General features: G+C 37.4%; 1 protein-coding gene across 1 annotated transcript in view; it reads right to left on the bottom strand.

The window, feature by feature from the left end:
* The window catches only part of PPFIA2 (PTPRF interacting protein alpha 2), a 420320-nt gene extending 396595 nt beyond the window's left edge, over positions 1-23725 (bottom strand). The window contains 1 exon segment of the mRNA XM_036759390.1: positions 23494-23725. Within this exon segment, the coding sequence (XP_036615285.1) occupies positions 23494-23655 (162 nt within the window). The 5' untranslated portion in view covers positions 23656-23725.
* Between the last annotated feature and the right edge of the window lie 1054 nt (positions 23726-24779).

Genomic DNA, 24779 nt, shown 5'->3' with positions numbered 1-24779 from the left:
ATCATTAGACTTTTGGATTCATAATTGTTATTCCATTGATCCTAAATCTTTCATAGCTGTGTTCTTTCACAATGTTGTCACTGTTTATTGTTCTACTGATTCTGTTCACTTTATTCTATATCGTTTCATTAAAAAGTATTCCAACGGTTCTCTGAATTCATCTCTTTCATCAAGGTGCACTATCATTCTATAATCATGTCATAGTTTCAGACCTTCCTGAAGTACTGGATGCCTACTTTATTATCAGTTACTTGTTAAAAAATACTGCTGTACTTTTATTGTATATAGGTAATGTCCCTCTTTTTTGCATTTCTTTTGGGCAATATGGTATTGCACAAAATATAGTTGTATGGTATTGCTGGGTCAAAGGGCAATGCACAGCTTAGTGACTTTGGGGCTAGAGCTGAACCCACAGAAGAGTAAGACTAGTTCAATAATGGATTAACGTGCCTGTACTTTCATATCCACTCCCAACAATTGTCTTCTATCTTTTATATTACCTTTGCCAATTTAATGGTTGTGAAGCTGAACCTCTAGAGTTGCTTTGATTTCGATTTCTCTAAATGTTAGTGATGCAGAGCATTATATAGTTGGCCTTTCTTTTTTTAAAACTTCCTTCCTTCCTCCTTCCTTTCTTCCTTCCCTTCCACCCTCTATCTCTATGTCTCTGTCTGTCTCTCTCTTTCTACTTCTCCTCTCCCTTTCCCTCTCCCCTCCCTGCCGCCACCATTTCTCTCTCTCTCTCTCTCTCTCTCTCTCTATCTATCTATCTTTTGTAGGAGGTGGATTGACTTGGTTTCATCTGAGAAATTTCATAGCATCTTCAATGACCTTAAGATTTTCATTAGTGTAGAAGATCATCTTTTGAACAGGAGTATTCTAAATGCTAGATTTTCATGCATTATGCAACATCACAACTTCAGAAGAATCTCAATGACAGTAACTGAAAAGAAACAGAAAGAGATGGAACAGGAAGCAGTATGCTACTAATAATGCTTTTATGATAAAAACTGGTATAAAATGGTAAAGATAATTATGACCAGAAAATTAGTTGAACTCATTTTGTGGTAAGACCAGTGGATTGGAAGGAGACAATCTGAATGTTTCCCTGATAAACACAAAATATTAAAATAATCAAGTGTAGGCCCATATGTTCATTGGACACATTTTCTACAGAGAATTTATGGAAAGGTACAGAAAAGAACAATATGAGAGGTATACATATGGGTTTTGATATCTACCAATGTAACTGTATAAATGAGTTCACCGGTGTACTGTAATAGTTAAAATACATTGTTTCATAGCTTTAAAAAAAGTTGTTTTTGCAATGGTCCTGGAAGATTTTTATATGTTTTGAATTGGTTTTCAAATTTTCACAGGCTTAGTGAGGAACAGAATAAAAACACAGAAATAGCCATAAATAGTGGCAACAGAAAATTGTGACTTGGTAGTAAATTATATAAATGCATTTAAAGGGAGAAGCAAGGAACACTACCCTTGAATCTATATTTAGGGAACATCAAGTTAGTAAGGATTAGAATTTGATTTAATAAAGTTTTGGGTTGGGATAGCCAAAGCATTCTTCTAGTATTCTGTGTTCTTAAGTGAAATATGACTTCCGTTAAAAGCATTACACTCAGTAAAATCTGCCCATTGTCTAGTAGGGCTGCTAAGGAACATCCAATATAGATATTTTTCAGACAACAGCTAATGAATAAAAATATTTTTCTACCAAAAAGCATGTAAGCATGCTGCATATTTTGCTGAAAAGAATACCATTAGTAACCTTAAGATTAGGTTCTTGATTCCAGTCCCAACATCAAGATTTTGTTTTGATAAATGTACATTAACACCCAGTGCAATTGGCATGACTGGAGAATGACCTATTTTGTGATATTTTGTATGAGTATATATACATATGTGTGTATGTTTATATGTGTGTATACACATAACCCTATGTACAATACATATAAACACATTTTGAAATCTGGCCTTAGACACTTAATACCTGAGTCTCCCAGGGAAAGTCCCTTAATGTTTCCCTCCCTTAATTTCCTTATCTGTTAAGTGGGGATAAAATGGCATATATCTCTCAGAGTTGTTGTGAGGATAAAATGAGACGATATTTGTGAAGTATCTTGTGAACCTTTAAGAGCTACTAGCTATGATAGCAGCTTTTTTTTTTTTTATCAATTTAGGGAAAGTCCCAGTGAGAAAAAAAGCCCCTCTAACAATGGAGAATAACATCTTTCATGTGTCTTACTCTCACACAGTTGCCTAGAATATTGAGAAATAACATGACTTTGCCAGTATCACACAGCTGGGGTGTGTGTGTGTGTGTGTGTGTGTGTGTGTGTGTGTGTGTGTGTGTGTATTCCAGATGGATCTGTCCTGTGAAATTTTTTTTTTACATTTTAAGTCATTTTTTGAAGTACTTCCTTTCAAAATGTACAATTTTTTCCTCATGTCATGACTTTCTTAAATATGTAACCCTTGGTGTTATTTATAAGTTTCTTAGTTTCCTCTGAGTTTTCTTCTCTTGATCATAAGCTAAAAGTTAAGTATGCTAACACTGGTCTTACTTCCAATGGTTTTCCCCACATTCCTTCCAGGATCCTGTGGACTGGGATACCAAATAATCAAACCAGCTGAGAATAATACGCTAAATCGAGACAGCAAATGAATCTGCCCTAGGAAGAAAGGCTATGCCCTGAATGGCAATGATTTATGTCAGCCATGTGTTGGATTTGAAGGTCATTGACAATTTCACGTTTCTGGATGTGTTCTTCAGAATCACAATTGCCCGAAGACTGACATCTAAAGATGAGAAAATTGGTATATTAGAGTCTAAATTCCTGCATCTGGGAATGTGTACACATTCTGTAGAAGGATAAGCCCCATCTTAGTGGAGAAATCAAAGACAAACCTAATTGGAGAAAATTGGAGGGGGAAAAATCAGAGACTCAACAGGAAAGGGATTTACTCATTTTTTGCTCTCCTGTGGCTAATAGGGAGGGTAAATTCTATTCACAGATGTGAGATTTGGTGATATTTCATACTATGTCCCGAATAATGATAGCGGGATCTTAGAATTCTGCATGGATAGATATATAAGAGAAAACCCATTTTGTGTGAACATAGCCACCAAACAGAATCCACAAGTACTTCCTAACAAGTCTTGCTGTTTTTGGTTACCAATTAAACCTTGACCTACAACTTTTTGGCTTTGTGTCGAGGGCATGCTGCTGCACTATTCCCTTTGTTAATGCTGGACAATCCCACTGCAGATGTTTTCCAACAGTGCGGTTGTGTAGGGCTGGTTGCATTCCTTTTCACATCAGTTGGAAAAAGCAAACCATGTGCTTTCAAAGGCATGTTTACACCCTCTGTATGTATGAGTCCGTACAGAGGGCACTGAAAAAATAACACTCAATGAGAAGGGCTGCTTCAGTTAGTGATTTCAGTCACTCCTACCATAGCTGTTCTAGACTCAAATTAAGCTGACTAAAGCAAGTTTAGATTCAAGCTGATCAAGGCATTCTACACTCTGGTTAAGTCAACCAAGCGATTTTAGACTCATGCTTAGCCAGCCAAGGAATTCTACACTCTTAAGACAATGAAAGGATGTTTCATAAATACTTTTTCTCATCTGAGCCTATGACCTTTTACGTCTATTCATTTAAAACAACAATTATCAACTAAAATAACTACTATCAGTTCATGTTCAAATGCTAAAATGTATTACAAAAGAAAATAAAGTTGCAGCTCATATTTCCTAAAACATCAAGTTTGAACTTTAAATGCAATCCTTTTTAACAATGTCCTAACATTTCTAATATGACTTTAAGCAAACCATTTTTAGCACGCTAAGCTAATTTACTTGATTATATTCACATACTAAGACAACTCTGTGGGTTTATGACCTTGAGTGTATTAATGAGATGTTTTTGTTACTTATTTCATGCATAAATCATTTTTCCCTATCAAAACCTTGAATTTAGCTGAAATAGTAGGTGTATAGGTCTGAACAAGGCCATAACTATAAATTGTTTCTCATGGGGCAAGCATGTTTGGAGGGAAGGAGGAGGATTCTAAGGAGAAAAATCTGCCATGAGTGTGGGTGTGCCAGGCAAAATGGTAACCTTTTCCTCAGAGAGTGTAGACTATGGCTCTATAGGGTGGGTGATGATACCTGAGATACCAACTTCCGAGGAGAACCAGGGGTAGGAACAGAAGATGGAGGGATACACAAAAACAAAAGAATCCCAGAGAAAGGCAATTTGATGCTAGGTTTGTAGAGGTCACAGCCAAGGGCAGGTAAGGAAACAGGGTTTGGGGATGGATAGGTTAAAGGTCTTCAACATGTAGGAATTCTCAATTCTTCCTTAGTACATTAGGACAAACTAGGTTCAGTTAAGGTTCTACTACTGTTAAAAATGTAAAATGTTGACCGAGACTTCTGGGGGCGGAGCCAAGATGGCCGCATGAAAACAGTGTCTTACCAGAGGTCTCTCACAAGGTCTGTCAGATTCCTATAAAAAAGTGAATTTGAGCAGATTTGAGAGAGTTAAAAACCATGAGCAGTCTGAATGGGCAAATTTCCAAGCGAGGAGAGTCTGAAAGGCCGAAGGTACAAATCTGTAGGCTTGGAGAGTCCTCAGCGTGCGGAGCTGCTCCAGACCAAAGCAGAAGCGGCTAGCCAGGAAACCCACGTGGGAGACAGGCTGAGAGAAAGCTGGGCCCCCGAAACCGGCGGAGATCCCCAGGCCTCCCAACACAGGACAGCAGTCTGTGGAAGCGATGAGAGGCAGTGCAACGCCACCGTCCAGGAAACACCAACTCCCGAGGCTTGCAGCCCAAAGTCATGAAGCGTGGGCATCCTGAACTTCCGGGAGACATAATGGCCAGGTAAGTAGTTCTAATCCCTCCCTCCCTCACCCAGAGAATTCCTCGGGAAAAAAAACAAAACCGCTGGAACAGAGGAGAAAGAAGTGGGGCGTCAGTGGTCAAATAGTAGAAGTTCATTAGTCCCAGAGGGGCAGAGCTGGCAGGGGTCAACACCATGAGCCAAGATGTAATCTTGCTCCCCCAGGGGAAGTGCCAGACATCAGCTCAAACAACAAACAGCTGAGACCATTGCTGAAGAGCAACAGTGCTGGAGAGCACCCATAGGGAGTGAGACGTCAGGGAGCCAGACCCCTCCCCCACACCTCAGGAAACTGAAGGCTATAATTCTAGACTCACAATCCCCAGAATAAGAAAGCTGGGACAAAGAGTCCTGAGCCCTAAAGGCAGAAATTTGTTGTAAACCCAGGAAAAGGCTAACCAACATGAAGAAGAACACACACACACACACACAAAAAAACAAACGAGGACTATAGATTCTTTTTTATGGAGACAGGAATGATCAAAATACCAATTTGGAAGAGGACAGCAATGACACTATAGATACATTTGATACCTCAAAAGATAATGTGAACTGGTCTCCAGCCCAAAAAGCATTGCTGGAAGAGCTAAAGGAGGATTTTAAAAATCAAATTAGGGAGGTAAAAGAAAACATGGAAAAGATGGAAAAGTCCCTAAAGAATAAGATTGGTGAAATGGCCACGGATATTCAGAATCTAAATAGAAAAAATGACACCCTGAGAGGTAAAATCAACCAATTGGAAAAGGAGACTCAAAAGCAAAACGAAAACACTAACTCATTAAAAATTAGAGTTGAGCAAGTGGAAGCTAATGAATCTATGAGGCACCAAGAAGTAGTAAAACAAAATGTAAAGAATGAAAAAAATAGAAAAAAAATGTGAAATATCTGATTGGGAAAACAACTGACCTGGAAAATAGATCCAGGAGACAATTTAAGAGTTATTGGTCTACCGGAAATCCACAATGAAAAAAAGAGCTTTTGACAGTATCTTTGAAGAAATTATCAAAGACAACTGCCCAGAGGTCCTAGAACCAGAGGGCAAAATAGTCATTGAAAGAATTTACCGATCACCCCCTGAAAGAGATCCCAAACTGAAAACACCAAGAAATATTATAGCCAAATTTCAGAACTATAAACTCAAGAAGAAAATACTGCAAGCAGCCAAAAAGAAGCAATTCAAATATCGTAGAACTACAGTCAGGATCACGCAGGATCTCTCAGCTTCCACATTAAAAGACAGGAGAAATTGGAATATGATATTCCGAAGGGCAAAGGAGCTGGGACTACAACCAAGGATCAACTACCCAGCAAAACTAAGCATAATTTTTCAGGCAAGAAGATGGACATTCAATGAAATAAGGGAATTCCAGACCTTCCTGATGAAAAGGCCAGAACTCAATGGAAAATTTGATCTCCAAATACAAAACTCAAGAGAGACATAAAAAGGTAACCTGGGGGAAAAACCCCACAAACCTTATTAACCAATAAGGGCAGGTTGTTTGCATCTTTATGTGGGATTATATCATCTTATGTATGTTCTATGTATATGTCAGTCTTGAGAATGGTACAGCTATTATGACAATTGAAAGGGATACACATAGATTGTGAATGCCTGTATAAATTAACTGATGTAAAGATAAAAAACGTAAGTAAGAGATGTAAAGGGAGGGCTATGAGAGAAGAGGTAAGGAGATAGTAGAAAAGGGTAAATTAAACCAAATGAAGAGGCACAAAAACATATTATAGTAGAGGGAAAGAAGGGAGGGAGAAGAGCAGTATTTAAGCTTTACTATCATCCGATCTGGTTCAAGAAGGGAATAACATACCCTGACAAGTTTAGAAATCTAAATTGTCCTACGGGAAGTAGGAGGGGAAGGGGGGGGGGAAAAGGGAGGGGGGTGGTCAGAAGGGAGGGGAGAAGTAGCAAGTGGGAAATGGTAAGATAAGGGAGGGGAATAAAGAGGGAGGGTAAACTGAGGAAGGCGGCAGTCAAAAGCAAAACTTTGTTGAGGAGAAGGGGAAAGGAAGAAATAAAAGCATAAACAGGGGGAAACAGGATGGAGAAAAAGACACAGATAGAAATCATAACTCTGAACATGAATGGGATGAACTCTCTCATAAAACAGAAGCTGGTAGCAGAATGGATTAAAAACCATAATCCTACAATATGCTGTTTACAAGAAACACATTTGAAACGGGGATACACATAGGGTAAATGTAAAAGGCTGGAGTAAAATATATTGCGCCTCAGCTAAAGTAAAAAAAGCAGGTGTAGCAATCCTAATCTCAGACAAAGCAAAAGTAAATATAGATTTAATTAAAAGAGATAAGGAAGGACATTATATCCTGCTAAAAGGCACCATAAACAATGAAGCAATATCATTGTTTAACATATATGCACCAAGTGGTAAGGCATACAAATTCTTAGAGGAGAGGTTAAGGGAGTTACAGGAAGAAATAGACAGCAAAACTATAATATTGGGAGACCTCAACCTCCCCCTTTCTGAACTTGATAAATCTAACCTCAAAATAAATAAGAAAAAAGTTAAGGAGGTAAACAGAATTTTAGAAAAGGCAGATATGATAGACCTCTGGAGAAAACTGAATGGGAATAAAAAGGAATATACTTTCTTCTCAGCGGTACATGGCACATACTCAAAAATTGACCATGTGCTAGGGCATAAAAACCTCACAATCCAGTGCATAAAGGCAGATGTACTCAAAGCATCCTTTCAAGATCATGATGCAATAAAAATTATTTGTAACAAAGAACCATGGAAAAATAAACTAAAAATTAATTGGAAACTAAATAATCTAATTCTAAAGAATGAGTGGGCCAAAGAACAAATCAGAGAAACAATTAATAAATTCATTCAAGAGAACGACACTAATGAAGCAACATACCAAAACTTATGGGATGCAGCAAAAGCAGTTCTTAGGGGAAGTTTTATATCCCTAAATGCTTACATGAATAAAATAGGGAAAAAGGAGATCAATGATCTGGGCATACAGCTGAAAAAGCTAGAAAAAGAGCAAATTGAAAATCCCCAATTAAATACCAAATTAGAAATACTGAAAATCAAAGGAGAGGTTAATAAAATTGAAACCAAGAAAACTATTGAATTAATAAATAAAACAAAGAGCTAGTTTTATGAAAAAACCAATAAAAATGATAAACCTTTGGTCAATTTGATTAAAAAAAAAGAAAGAAGAAAATCAAATTACCAGTATCAAAAATGAAAAGGGTGAGTTCACCTCTAATGAAGAGGAAATCAAAACAATAATTAGGAATTATTTTGCCCAATTGTATGCCCATAAATTTGACAACCTTAGAGATATGGATGAATATCTACAAAAACATAAACTGCCCAGGTTAGGAGAAAAGGAAGTAAAATTTCTAAATAATTCCATCTCAGAAAAAGAAATTGAGCATGCCATCAGTGAACTCCCTAGGAAAAAATCTCCAGGGCTAGATGGTTTTACATGTGAATTCTATCAAACATTTAATGAACAACTAATTCCAATACTTTGTAGACTATTTGGGAAAATAGGTGAAGAACGAGTCCTACCAAATTCTTTTTATGACACAAATATGGTACTAATACCCAAACCAGGTAGAGTCAAAACAGAGAAAGAAAATTATAGACCAATTTCCCTAATGAATATTGATGCAAAAATTTTAAATAAAATATTAGCAAAAAGATAATTTTGATTATGTTAAATTGAAAGGTTTTTGTACAAAAAAAGCCAATGCAACAAAAAATAGGAGGGAAGCAGAAAATTGGGAGAAAATCTTTACAACTAGTATCCCTGATAAAGGCCTCATTTCTAAAAAATACAGGGAACTGAGCCAAATATATAGGAATACAAGCCATTCCCCAATTGAGAAATGGTCAAAGGATATGAACAGACAGTTTTCAGAGGAAGAAATTAAAGCTATCTATAGGCATATGAAAAAACGCTCTAAATCACTACTGATTAGAGAAATGCAAATCAAAACAACTCTTAGATACCATATCTCTCCTATCAGATTGGCTAAAATAACAAAACAGGAAAATGTTAAATGATGGAGAGGATTGGGAAAATTGGAATGTTGTTACATTGCTGGTGGAGTTGTGAGATGAGCCAGACATTTTGGAGAGTAATTTGGAACTACGCCCAAAGGGCCACAGGAATGTTCATACCCTTTGACCCAGCAATACCACTTCTAGGGTTGTATCCTAAAGAAATCACACAAGCGGGAAAAGGACCCATATGTACAAAAATATTTATAGCAGCTCTTTTTGTGGTAGCCAAGAATTGGAAATCAAAGGGATGCCCGTCAATTGGGGAATGGCTGAACAAGCTGTAGTATATGAAGGTAATGGAATACTATTGTGCCATAAAAAATGGGGATGATACGGACTTCATAACAACCTGGAAAAACCTACACGACATAATGCTGAGTGAGCGGAGCAGAGCCAGGAGAACATTGTACACAACCACAGATATATGGATTCCGTGAGGACCAACCCTGACAGACTTCGCTTTTCTCAGCAACACAAGGTGCAAGGATAACTCCAAAGGACTCATGATGGAGAATGCTATCTACATCCAGAGAAAGAACTATGAAGTTTGAATGCAGATTGAGGCACACTTCATGCTCGCCTTTTTTTCTTCTTTTGTTTTTGATTTTGGGTTTTTTTTTTGGTTCTGTTTCTTCTTTCTCATGATTCATTCCATTGGTCATAATTCTTCTCCACAACTTGACTAGTGTATAAATTAATTCAATGCGAAGTTATACGTGGTAGTTAGATGAGATTCCATGCCGTCTTGGGGAGGGAGGGGAGAAAATCTGGAACTCAAAATTATGTAGAACCGTGTGTTGTAAACTAAAAATAAAAATAATAAAATGTTAAAAAATGTAAAATGTTCACTGGGGCTAGGCCATTATTCTTTTTTCTCCACTCAATAGTGGAGATTATTTTTTCCAATTATATGTAAAGATAGTTTTCAACATTCATCCTTATAAGATTGAGTTCCAAATTTTTCCCCCTCCTTCCTTTCCCCCTTCCCCAAGAGGGCATGCAATCTGATACAGGCCATACATGTACAATCATATTAAACATATTTTCACATTCGTCATGTTACAAAAGAAGAATCAGAACAAAAGAGAAAAACCACAAGAAGGAAAAGACAAAAAAGAGAGAAAATAGTTTTATTCGATCTCCATTCAGACTTCATAGTTCTTTCTCTGCATGGGGATAGCATTTTCCATCATGAGTCATTTGGAATTGTCTTAGATCACTGAATTGCTTAGAAGAGCTAAGTCTATTAAAGTTGGTTATCGCACCATGTTGCTGTTACTGAGTACAATGTTTTCCTGGTTTTGCTCACTTCACTCAGCATCACTTCACGTAAATCTTCCCAAGTTTTTCTGAAATCCACCTGCTCATTTATTGTAGAACAATAGCATTCCACTACATTCATACACTACAACTTGCTCAGCCATTCCCCAATTGATGGGCATCCCCTCAATTTCTTTTTTTATTATTTTTTTCCTCTTTTTCTTGGAGGGGGGAGGGCAGGGCAATTGGGGTTAAGTGACTTGCCCAAGGTCACACAGCTAGTAACTGTGTCAAATATCTGAGGCCGAATTTGAACTCAGGTCCTCCTGACTCTAAGGCCTGTGCTCTACTTACTGTACCACATAGCTGCCCCATCCCCTCAATTTTTTAATGGCCTCTTTTTCCTAGTCTAAAAAAAACTCAATCTGGGAGGGGAAGACCTTCAGGGCTTCTGGCCAAAACAGAAACAGTTGCTATTTACCTATTTACATTCACTCTGAGCTGATCAGGGTCCAAACAATGACCAAGTGGAGCTTTGCCAGGGAACCTATTTTTGGCCAACAAGAACCAGAGTGATTTGAGTTTGAGAAAAAATCTAAACCCGACCTAACTTAATTAAACTATAGGCTATTACCTCACGTGAAAAAGACAGTATTTCCAGCTAGCAGGCAAGGGGGAGAAAATTAGGTTGAACTAGAAGGAAAGATGTAAGTTAGCAGGATGATACATGCAAACATACATAAGTAGGCCATTGCCAGGCACAGTAGAGAGGGTAGAATGTTTATTGCTCACTGAGTCAGGAAGGCCAGAGTTGGCATCCTGCTTTCGGCCCATACTGATTATGTAACAGCAGACAAATCACTTAAACTGATCAGCTTCAGCGTTCTCATGTATAAAATGAGGATGATGACACCACCTACTTCATAAAGAGTATTGTGAAGATCAAACATGATAATGAATGGAAAGCACTTTGTAAACCTTAAAGTGCTATGCATTAGCTATTATGAGTAATACAACTAAGGTGAAGACCTACTTTACCATTTGTTCACATGTGTGAAGTGTTAAAGCTTCACTAAGACAGTGGGTGCCCCTTTCATTTTTTTTAACCTCTAGTATATTTCCTCTAGTATACTGGACAGCTAGATGGCACGTGCACAGCACACTGGGCCTGGAGTTATGAAAACTCATCTTTATGAGATCAAACCCAGCCTCAGCCACTTAACAGTTGTGTGACCCTGGGCTAGTCATTTAACTCTGTTGACTTCAGCTGTTCTTCTGTAAAATGAGCTAGAGAAAGGAATAGTAAACCACTCCAGCATCTTTGCCAATAAAACCCCAAATTGGGTCATAAAGAGCTGGACACGACTGAAAGTGTATTTCCTAACTTATTTAGTTGTACACTAATATGAAAAAATAAAAACAAGAAAGAAGTGTTGGGGGGCACTATTTTTCCCAAGTAAGGGAAAAGAGAAATATACTTTGCTTCTCTTACTAGAAACAGACTAGTGAGAAAGGCTGGCTAAATAAGGTAGTGGCACCGAGAAACCAGTAGAGTATCTCACTTAACGGATCCTACCTCCCAAGCCTTGGGGACTTCCTGATAATTAAATAGTTTTAGGTTTGTTCCTGTTCAAGCATTTCAGTCCTGTTTGACTCTTTGTGATGCCATGTAGGATTTTCTTGGCAAAGATACTGAAGAGGTTTGCCATTTCCTTCTTCAGCTCATTTTAGAGATGAGGAAATTGAGGCAACAGAATTAAGTCATTTGCCTAGGGTCACCTAGCTGGTAAGAGTCTGAGGCCAGATTTGAACTCAAAAAAATGAGTCTTCCTGACTCCAGGGCTGACATATTATTCACTGCACCACCTAGTTGCTTTAATTTTAGGTTACATGCTATTTATTTCTTCTTTAAAATATATAATTTAATTGATTGGGACAAGAATAACTTTAAACACATATAGTTATACTATACACAGAAATGGCTATATTCAATATTTCCTACCTTTATGCACAGATAATTATTTTGATTAAAAATCATTTTAATTGAATAGAGAAGCAGTGTGTAGGTATATTGTATAAGTATGGAACACTCGGATCCCAGTCCTATGTTTGATACTAGCTAGATGTGTGCCCACACACACACACATCATTTATTTATGCATTTATTTTTGGAGGCAATCAGGATTAAGTGACTTGCCCAGGGTTACACAAATAGGAAGCATCTGAAGTCATATTTGAACATCTAACTAAGTCTTTTAATCTAATGTAACCTAAAAAAGTCTCTAAGAACATAAACGAAAGAGGAGTTGATATGCAACAGTGGTAAAGTTTCAGTATCCAATATTATAGGATACCCAATTGGGTATCCAATACCCAATATTTCAGGAATCCCAATATTAACAAAACCTTAGACCAGATGCCTCACTCAATCATCAAAAAGTTCGAGAAATAACTACTTAATGATAATCAGGAAATTCCAATTTTCTAGGGAACTCCCTGGCAAGAAACCTCGTTAGCAACAGAGATCCACACCTTTTTTTCCACCTCATTATGTTTCTTGTAGTCCTAAAAGGCTTATTCATGGTGGTCACAAAGAAAGGGAATGTCAAAAGTGGGACATGACCCCAGTTCTCTCTGACTCCAAGGCTAGCTCTTTATCTACTAAACCAAACAGTATTTCTACATAATAAATACCATTTAAAATATTTTGTAACTTTAACCTGTCTTCTTCAAGGGTTTCATTCCCCCCCTCCACTTCCTATTTGTAATACGAAACAAATAAACAAAAAGTATGGCTTGCATGATTATGGGTGTATTCCAATATTCCAAGATCAATACCAAGAAACTTAATGGATTATATCCAAATAGATAAAAGCAAAACATAAGAAAAGAGAACACAGAACAACTGCTCACTCCAGATAATGCACAGGATGGGGCAGGGACACACCCAAGAAGCCCAGTTTTGATGTAGGTCACTTTTATTTTGATTGCATACCGTTAAAGGAAACTTAGGAATAGAGTCTCCTCCTCTCCACTCACTTTCTACCCCTTGGGTTCCACCAATGTCAGTCATGCTTCTGCTAAATATATTTTGGCTACATGGATGCTGACATTAACACCATTTCCTGGTGATATAGCCCAGATTTTTTTTATTGGACTTTGCCCAATTCTGCTTTGTGATGTCCTTTAAAATTCCAACTCAGGCAGCATCATGGTCCTCTCCACGACACTGATGACATGCTGCTGCCTTTGAGGTTCTGTCTGACTTTCTAGAAGCCCTGCTGGAAGCAATATTGTTTATTGCTGTTTACTAACAGAAATACAAACCTCTTTTAAAAACCCACATGATGTGCTGAATGCTCAGCATGGGAAGCAAGTGATTCTTCTCAGAATTTGCTGATATTTTGTATTCGCTCCTGAAATTCACCAGTTCCATAAACTGGTGATTTTCATTTTGTCTATGCATTCAACATTTTAAGCCTGACAAAAGAAGTAATAATTAAGATGCAAATAGTAATGTTCAAAATACATTTATCAAATGAATGAAAATATCACAGGAGGAGCTGGAATTTGGGGCTAGTCAACATTCTTTTTTAAGTTGAATCCCTTTGTAAGAAGAAAACATAATAGTAGTAATTACCAGGATTTAAAATGTCCATTAAAATATTAGTACTAAATGACCATCAATATGTACTTAAGAATTTATATAAAATTATTTAGCGTTATGTAAGTGGATTGTGACCATGAGCAATTTCAAAGGAACAAGCAACTCAGCTACTTGCTCTCTCTATGGCTTTGGGCAAATCAATCACCCCCTCTGGGTCTCAGTTTCCCTATCTATAAAAGGACCTCTAAGGTCCTTTCTAGTTCTAGACCTATGATGCCCATCACCTAGAAACAACTGTAGCATTGTCTTGCTGTGGGAAGAAGAGGAACAGTACAACAACCGTTTTATCAAATACCATATTGCCAAAGAAGGCCTCATAAAGCAACAACAACCAAAAAAGACATTTCTGAAACAAGGGTAGGGAGAAAGGGGAAGGGACTAAGGGTGTGGTGTGTGTGTGTATGTGTGTGTGTGTGTGTGTGTGTGTGTGTGAGAGAGAGAGAGAGAGAGTGTGTGTGTGTGTGTGTGTGTGTGTGTGAGAGAGAGAGAGAGAGAGAGAGAGAGAGAGAGAGAGAGAGAGAGAATGTCTACTATGTCCCAGGGACTGTACCAAGTGCTTTACAAATACTTTCTCATTCGATTTTCACAACAGCCCTGTCACGTAGGTGCTGTTCTTATCTCCATTTTACAGATGAGCAAAGAGGTAAACAGAGGTTAAGTGACCTGATCGTTATCACACAGCTAGTGTCTGAAGCACATTTGAAGTTATGTCTTCCTGACTCTAGGCACAGGACTCTATCCATTGCACCATACAATTAACTGCAGTTATACAGTAAAATCTTACATAGATTTAATAGGTAAATTGTATATTGCTGCTGTTGTTTGACCTTAATTTTGAAGAGGAACAATGACATCGTGTTCATTTGGGTGGCATCCTGTCACATAACAGGGTGATGTCTTGACTTCCAGGTGAAGTGGATTGAAGTGAAGCAGAGTTGCACAAAGTCATCAGCCTCAGTCGTTCTTTCAGAATCATCCAAGTCCAATGGCAAAACAAAAGCCAGGATGACCGGTGATGGCCCAGGATGCAGTAGATGGCATTGGTGTCTGATATCTGACCATCATGTCATGCCAATATATACATTTATATATATACATACGTATATATGTATGTGTGTATATGTGTGTGTGTGTATATATATACATATATATATCTTATATAAATGAGGTACTTTTATATGAAAGGAACAGTGAGTCCATCAGTAATCTCATATAGCTTCTTGTCTGAGCATACATCTCTACAATCTTCAAAAGTTATATTTTGTAGTGAAGTGAGCTGAACTAGGAGAATATTGTACTCAGCAACAGCAGTTTTTTACAATGATCAACTGTGAATGACTTCACTATTCTCAACGATACAAAGATCCAAGACAATCCTTAAGGACTTACGATAAAAAATGCTATCCACTTCCAGAGAAAGAACTAATGGAGACTGAACACAAATTGAATCATTTTTTACTTTTTATTTTTCTCATTTTTTTTTGTTTTGTTTTGTCTTTTGGTCTGTGTTTTCTTTTGCAACGTGCCTAATATGGAATTGTGTTTTGAGCACCTGCACATGTATAGTCGGTATCAAATTGTTTGCCTCTTCAAGGAGGAGAGAAAGGAGAGAGGAAGGAAGGGAAAGAATCTGGAGCTCAAAATGAAAACAAAGAATGTTAAAATTGTGTTTAAATGTAATTGGAAAATACATTAAATTTTTTTTAAAAGTTACATTGTAAAACTACATGTATGATGGATTAATTTTGTTATTGTTGTTTTGAGATCTGGTCCCACTATCTCCCCCAGCCTGGAAGTACCATAGCCACTCACACGTCAATCCCAGTGCTGATAGGTTCAGAAGTTTTAACTAATTCTGTTTCCAACCTGGGTTGATTCACCCCTTCCTAGGCATGCTGGTGCTCTCTCCCTACTCTCAGAAATTGTCCATATCAATGAGGGACATAATCCAGACCTTTAATCAGCTTTGGTCCTACTGTAGTTTAGAACTTCTGAACTTAATCAATCCAGTGGCCTAAACCCCATCGGAAGCAGATAATTTTGGTGTATGTCACTATGCCTAACAAGATTCACAATTTCTACAGCAGAGTGAATTGTAGGTATGGAAATTTCCTCTAGCAAAACAGATCACAACTATATGAAACTTAATAGATAAGTTGTAGGGAATTGTCTGAAACACATAGAGACTGAGTGCCTTGACCAAGATCACCGACACAACAGTTGTCAGAGGAAGGATTTGAACCTCCAAGCTAAACACCATGTGCTACATTTGTGTATATTTACATGCATAAAGATTTCTTTGTGTGTGTGTATTCATATATATGCAAATATAAACATGTATGTGTATAAGTGTATATGTATACTAACACATATGTGCATGGGTACATATATATACACACACACACATACGTGTGTGTGTGTGTGTGTGTGTAAAATAAAGTAACAAAATATATGGGACAGAAGTTGGCTAATTGGAACGTAGCATCGTAGTTTCAAATGTAGGAATAAAGGATAAAGGAAAATTGGTAAACTTAGCAAAAATCTGAACAAATCACAATGACAATCCCCGTCTACTCCAAGATCCCAAAAGAAAGGAAAACTAATGCTTTTATCTCTCATGACAAAATAAAGCAAAACAAAATAAAAAGAGAGATGAGTATTTTTAACTCAATACAATACAGTTAAATTGAATAAACCTTTGTGGAAACGAAATGACCTAGGTTCTGAGGATTCCATACCCTTGGGCACGCAGTGAAACTGGCTGTTTTTGATCACTGCTTCCCTCTTCTAGACAATCACTCTTGTTGCTATGGAAGTCTAGAAACAAGAGTCAAGATGACTGGAGGTGGCCTGGGGTGTAATAGATGACCTCAGTTGGGGTCAAAAACACCTGAGTTTCATGCACAAGTCAAGACATCACCCAGTGATATCTACTGTTCCTCTTCGAAAACAAAAGACAACTTATGAAATATCCAATTTACAAATGGATTACAGACTCCAAAAAATTCCTAAGTTTATTGTTTAGAAGGAGGAATACATCCTTCTTCCCAAAATGTAGCACTTAGGATACCGTGTTGCTATATGTAAAACACTATTTTATCTTCATAAATTGCTGGGGCAGGGGATACACTGCCTTTTAAGTCTTCAGCACAGAAAGCTAAGAATATGGGGTCAAAATGAATAGGAAGAGAATCAAGACAAAAGTCCAAGGAGAAGAGATCATCCAGAAGGAGAGGGCAGGAAATCAATCAGTAAGTATCAACTACGTACCTAGGCACTGTGAATACAGAGAACTTAAGGAATCACATACGGCAGATGTTTAATTTAAACCTAGTATTCTGACTTCAGATCCATTCCTCTTTACTCTATCACACAGTGTCTATCTTGCTTTCATTTTGTAAAAGCATCTCACTTAATTTTTATTGCTGTAATTGTTTACCCAGAGGGAAAGGAAATACCTTCAGCAAGGAGACCACAGAGAACAAAATGAAACAACTTAATCCCTAGGATTGTACCTGAGGGAGGGAAATCTGATTACATTCAGTGGCAAATGATGAGGAAGGAGGAAATTCTACAACAGGCGATAACTGCTGCTGGACAAGAAGAGAATTTCCCCCATAGCAGTTCTATGTTCCTGCCTTCCCAGCTCAGAACATGCTTCCCATACAAACAATGCTCATAAATAGGTATCAGGCTAGTTTGCCACGGCCTAGCTAACCAAAAATGAAGCCGATTGCCTCCACCAACTTACTTAATATTACTGTGCATATATTTAGTATGTATAGTTATTTCCCTAAGGTAGAATATAAATTCATTGAGGACAACTGATTTCATTTTTGTCTTTTCTGGACCAGCATTTCCTCATCTGTAAGATGCAGAAAGGTCTAGAATAGTAATTAATATATGTGTGTGTCTGTGTGTCTGTGTGTCTGTGTGTGCGCGTGCGCGCGCGCATGATGGACCCTTTTGATAGTCTGATCAATCCTATGGATCTCTTCTTAAAATAATGCTTTTAAATATATGAAATAAAAAGATTTTGAAATATACTCATTTATATATCTACACATGTGTTTATATGTGTATATGTAGAATTATATAAAGTTATATATGTAAATGCTATATACGTATTTATTATTATCATCATCATAAGGATAACTCCCTTAGGATTGCAACCCTTTCAGGCCTTCTTAATCCATTAGAAGCATTGTACATATCTGTCTACCCATCCTCCATTTTTATCTTGTACAAATTAGTCACAAGTAGACAGTGTGGTCTGCTGGATAGAGGAATAGCCCCAAGTTACAAAGACCTAGGTTCAACTTCTAACTTCCACACATAATGGCTCTCTGATCCTGGGCAAGGTAATGAACTTCTTGGTGGCTCCAAGAAAGTCTTTAAGACTCTTGGTTGCAAAGAATTTTTTGATCTTCATTGAGAGCAAGGATTTCTCACTGGAAGTCTCCCAGACCAATTAAATCATAAAATCAGAAAAGAAACAAACTGATCATAGAGGAAAACTATTCTTCACAGCATTTACTTCTCTAAGAAATGCAGTGCCAAAATAGATCTATCTTTATTTCTACTAAAGGTCATTCCTCCAGTCCATGTTTCTCCTAAACACTGGTCAGAACAAGGGGAAGTCAACTGTAAGCAAGATGACCCCTTCTACCACAGTTCCCTGCCTTGACTCCATGGCTACATGTAGGCTTAACTACCAATAGAGAAAAAGTGCATATCAATTAAGGTTCATGATTCATGTGTGAGAGGAGAGGGGGGAGATTTTTAGACATACCATCTATTAATAATTTGCATATAGCAGACGGACTTATGAAGAAATACTCAAGAAAAAAAAGTAATTCACAATAAGAGCCAGTATTTTGCTTCCATAGAAAACTATCCAGCACAAAATTCAGAGTTCTTACTTCCTAGATACTTCATATTATGGTTACGTATACTGAAGGATTCAAAGATAAAGCACAGTCTTAATGCTGAACAAATTTCCTCTACAACTTTTCCTGTGTATTTATATACTAGTAGTATGTGCTTATGATGTTCACAGATGCCATAAATGTGACTCGGTGAGGGGTGGGGGAAGGTGGTGGAGATTGTCTAATTGTTTAATGAGAAAAAGGAATTACCAAGCAACAGACAACCCGCAAGTCCCACTGGAACCCTCATCTTGTCAAAAGAGTACAAGGAAGACCACAGGAATGCTTATGTGAATGTGCTATATTGAGATTATGGGAGGACAAGAACCAGAGTTACAAGAGATGGGAATACATGGATGGGCTGAGATCTGCAGGGTAGGTGGGAGTACCCATATCAATGAGGTTTTTGGGAATAATGGAGTATTAGGGCATATGATTATAGAGGAGAGAATATCATCATGGTCAAAAGATAAAGTATCATTTTTTTCCCTAATAGCAGAATTTTAGTGTTTTAGCCACTTAATTTTTAAATCAATGAATTAAATTATTAAATAATTAAATCTATGGAAATCAGACTTTTTATGCATGGCAAGTACACTGACTTAATGTAATGTTTCCTTTTCCTCTATGGAGGGATTCTTAAGTAGCTGAGATTGTATTCTCAGTGGTGTGAACTGAAGGGCATGGGAAGACTTTCAACCAAAATGGCACTTTTTCCCTGTTCTTTCGCACTACTGGGGACTCACTAACTTAGAGATATCGAGAGGCTCATACATCACAGATGAAATGCAAATATCCATGGGAATGGTAACATTTATTAATAGACAAAAATGTCTTTTTGCCATTAAATTTATCAGATAATTAATCCATTACCACTGTGAAAAACATAGAATGAAATATATAAAACATAACTTCTGACCCCTTACTTCTCAGACATAAAATTGACAGTTATCCCTTCCACATCACAGGGGTTAGAGGTGTGCCACCCCTTACAATTTAGAAACATCTGTATAAAAATTTTTGGCTCTCCCTTTGTACCGGAGAAGAAGTCTGAATTATTATGGTATTAAAAGATAAAATATGTTGACATTATGTGATAATACACACACACACACACACACACACATATATATCTATATATCTATATATATATCTATATCTATCTATCTATCTATCTATCTATCTATCTATCTATCTATCTATCTATCTATCTGTTTCATGCATTTCCAAGTTTCTAAACTTTTTCTATGTCATTTGTGGCTTTCACAAAACTTCCAAGAAAGTCCCATTCGATTTCTTATGCTGATTTGCAATATATTAAAATCACAATTGGGAAAGTGACAATGTGGAAGGGATAACTGTACTTACTTTATTTTTATATTACATTTGCTTCAATTTCCTTAATTTTCTTTTTAGTTAAGAAAAATCTCCACAAATATGAATCTGTATAGGACATAATCTCTATGTGGAGGTACAGCCAGGGCTGGATGATGGAGATTTGTCCCAGGGCACAAATATTGGGAGATACATTTCCTCCTCATGCAGACACCAGGTTCCTCTAATCTCTCAGTCTTCCATTATTCTGTGAAGAAGGATGCTGAATATCCAGTTAATTTCAGATTGTCACTCCCAGGATACCATTGCTGTGGTTCCCCTCTCCGAGGGCTTGCCTTCCCCTGCAACCTACTCAGGGGCACACAACAGATTCCCGAGGGGTGGGGAACCTGTGGCCTCGAAGCCACATGTGGCCTTCTAGGTCCTTGGGTGCAGATTTTTTTTTACTGAGTCCAAGTTTTACAGAACAAATCCTTGTATTAAGGGGATTTATTCTGTGAAATTTGGATTCAAAGGGCCATGCTTGAGGACCTAGAGGTCTATATGTGGCCTTGCGGTCTCAGGCCACGCACACACACACACACAGCTGAACCAAGGGTAACACTATGTTCTGATGTACTCTTTGTCTTCCCAAAAAGTTTTTTTGCCCAATATGAAAAAAAATTCCAGATTACAGCTCTGCTCTAAAATTCTACATGGCATAAACTTCTCACTCTTACACTCATTTTAATTGCTTTGATGAAAAAAAAAATCTAGGCATCAAAGCTCCAGAACTTTTTCCCACTTTAAACCCAGGATAAGCAATTCAGTGAAGACAACTGCTCAAATCAAAATTGACAATCCTAGGAAACCCTGAGAAGGAGAATACAAGCAAAGATAGCTTCATGCTGTAATCACACATGTATAAAATTATCAAGGGAGTAATGTGCCCATGAGAAATCACAAATGAATAAGGAAACACTGACTCAGACTGAGGATTACATGAAATTTTTTAAATACTAAACTTCATTTCCCTAAAAGCCTTCATGTCAAAATGTTTGACTAAAAATGGAAATGTGATTTTTTAAAAAAATTATGTGGTTTTAGTAAATTTCAATTCCTCACCTGCTCCATTTTAAACTTTTGAGTTTTATTCTTCTTTAGTGTAAAGAAAGTACAATTTCATCAAAATTATGGAAAGATAGTCTGATCATTCAATCACAAAGAAATGAAGCCAGGTCTTATTTTCTAACCTACCTTGGCTGATTGGAAAAGATAACTTCTGCATTAGATTTGAAAAGGAAAAATTTCAAAGACCATGGTTTCTCCCCAAATTCTTGAGGCTGAATTTCTGCAGGGCTTTTTAACTCAACCTTCTGAATAGAAAAATGTCATTTTAAACTTAATGAAATACTGTTTCTAAGATACTTTTTAGATTAAAAATAGCTACTTGGTTTATGCCACTATAACAGTATCGTCTTTCTTATTACAGCATTCCAATTAAAGATTCTCTGTGGCAAACTTATCACAGAGAAGAAACAAAAGGAAGAAAATTGTAGTTCTTCATTTCCATCAGAAATAAAGCAGTGGACTTATCCAAGCACGTACTTTCAGGCAAGGAGCCTTCCTCTACCTTGCCTCCCCGCCCCCGGCCCCCAAGTGTGTAAATACTGTTAGGCCAGTCTCTAATTCCAGACATAACCAAGTTTCTTAGGATCAAACATCGATCTATACATAAACAGAACAGAGCAGAACAGCAAATAGCTTCTTACCAACTTGAGTCTTATATCTGAAATCTTTGAGGTTTGGTATGAACTTGTTCAATAAAAACAATGTGGGAGTCATGTATAAAATGTTACATACAATAGGACACTGCTCCCTCCCCTCCTCTGTCCTCCCCCACAAAAAAAAGAAACCTGATACATAAGTCACAGTAACAAGGCTGTGTGATGACTGAGCAACACAAACTTGAACTTGAGATGAGGGTAGAATCCCTAATGCGGAAGACAGTGTCCAAGATCCTAAACACAGGATACTGCAAACAGTGCTCATATCTCAGGGCTAGAAGCAAAAAGTGGTCCTTCAGAGGAAAGGCAGCCCCAGGGCACCTGCCATTCTGAATCATTGCCACGCTCTGCCCATCACCACAGGGAATGGCAAGAATATACACTCCAACAGCCCAGCTTTCCACTCTCAGCAGACATCAGTGTAAAGCCAGCAGCAGAGCAGGATTAAAAATAGTAATATAAAAAGGGAAAGTGGAGGGGAGTAGCCATGGGGGTGGAGGGGCAAAAAATAATTATATCCAGGACTCACAGTTTGTGAAGCACAGTGGGAACAACAAAGGAGACATGTGCTTTTCCAGTCTTGATTTCACAACTTGAAATTCTCTCGTTAGCTCCATGAATGCAAGTTATGGTGCTTAGATTTTCATATTTCAATTCTTGCTGACATGTACTAAACTAAAGTAAATCAAGGTAGGGGGATTTTTATTAATCCCACAATGGACTAGGGGTAGGAGTGGTGGCTTTTTAAATTTGTTTTTAATAATGATGTGTCTAAATTATAATGACAACCTTAGTTCTGAATGATCAAATTTGGGGAAGAAAATAAAAGGGGGAGGTTCGTTCAGCTTTGATACAGGTTTGCCTCGCTGGCAGACTGATGACTGTTTTATGCAAATACATTTGAAATAGAGACAGTAGATGATAACTTCACATTTCACATTCATATAAATCACTTTGACCCTTTGATTACGTAGCAAAGCCTTTGGCTCAGTGAGTATCTACCTTGCTGAACAAAATGAAAATCTCAGTAAACACAGTATTAATATCTACTCGGTCAGCCACTGATCATAATTAATGTAAAACATCAGGTAGGGTGTTGAGCTATAAGATATAGAGACAATCAGGGTTTTCTCCAAGTCCAATAAACAGTTTACGAAGTTGCACCAAATTTTTTTTTCATCCTACTCACTTTGAGATTTGTAAGAAAGTGTCTATCAAATACTCATCAGGGACAATAACATGTCTATGGCTGACATTAGAAAACAAATCATATCTAATAAGTCTTCAAGGAAAACAATCTTGCAAATAAAAATGTAATCCTAGTTTGATTTAAAGTGCTTATATCATTTCAATACTCATTCCATGAGAAACAGAACACTTCTGATAAACCGAGTGAACTGTCTTGAACATGATCAATTTCAAATGCCTTTTCTAAAACTTCACATTAAGCAGTTTTTCATCCTTTTCTGCTCTGCTTTGTTAAAAGTTTTTTTTTAACTTCATTTCAACTTCTTAAGGACTGAAACTAATAAAGCACACTTACTTGAAAGGTATAAAATCGGGTCCCATTAGGAGGATGCACTTTAGGGGAGCCAGGAACGGAGTTCATATCCGAGAAAATCATTTCTGATCCTACAGACAGTACAATCCACAAGAAGCTCCAGATGCAGAGCAGAGCACTAAGCATACAGATAAATCCTCTCATGCATTTAGGGATGCTACAGTGTGAAATGAAATCTGTCCCATCCTTCCAGATATTCACGGTGAGAGTATTTTGAATCCCTCACTCCTACGTTTCAGAGCTCATCTGGAAGGTCACCAGGCAGCGACCTTTAGTTCAACTACTTCTTTGGAACATTCATGAAAAATAAATGAATAAACAGCAAACCCACCACATCCACAGACATAAAATGAGGAGCACGGAAGGAAAGAAAGCTAGAACCAACGATAAATGGAGCTTTTCTGAATCTGGCAATGCTTTGGACCTGCCCATCTGTTCTCAGTGATAATCACCTCCCTCCACCACAGTCTAGCAGAGTGATTATGCTAAACATCCTGGTTAACCAATAACATACAGTTTCATTTCAGGCAAGCATGCACAGTGTAATACAGAGGACCTCTTCTGACTAGCCTGAAGCATGCTTCCGAGTATATTTAAAGCAGTGTATAAACAACAAATGATTTGTATCCATTATATTCCTGGACACGCCTTGTTCTTTCTTCTTTTGTTTCCTGTTCATTAATGACAAGATCGTTGTATTATTTTCCCATTAAGACTTTAAAAAACACGTCTTTACTTTCATTATTTACAATACAAAATAAATTGAGGTAGATTAGTGTGTTGAAAGTAGTAAAGCACAGCAATTAAATCAGTAACCGTATAAAGTATCTGGAATGCTTTTCAATACAAAATACACACACACACACACACACACACACACACACACACACACACACGAAGTGAATTGTGTCTTTCTGAGCTCCAAGTGCCACAAACTTTTTAGAAGCTAAGATGATATTTCATTATATCTCTTTCCTATCTAATCATTCCTCTGTCATTTCCTGCCTGTGTGACCCTGGGAAAGTCATTTCAGTCCTCCTCATCTTGGTATTCTGAGCTGCAAAATCAGAGGGTTGAACTAGGTATCTTCCATCCTTCTCAGCTCTAAAACTATGATACTATGAGTTAGCATTCATCTAACTTGCCTTTTCTTTTAAAAACTGTAGGGCAAATGTTTTTAATCTTTGTGTGGTATGTATGTGTGTGTTTGTGCAAGATGGACACAAGTGGCTGTCTATTGAAGCCTATGGTCATCTCAGAGTAAGGTT

Source organism: Trichosurus vulpecula, chromosome 5 (genome assembly GCF_011100635.1).
Source record: "Trichosurus vulpecula isolate mTriVul1 chromosome 5, mTriVul1.pri, whole genome shotgun sequence".
Taxonomy (NCBI): Eukaryota; Metazoa; Chordata; class Mammalia; order Diprotodontia; family Phalangeridae; genus Trichosurus; species Trichosurus vulpecula.
Note: the sequence above shows the minus strand (reverse complement) of the source record. Positions and strands in the feature narration are given on the sequence as shown.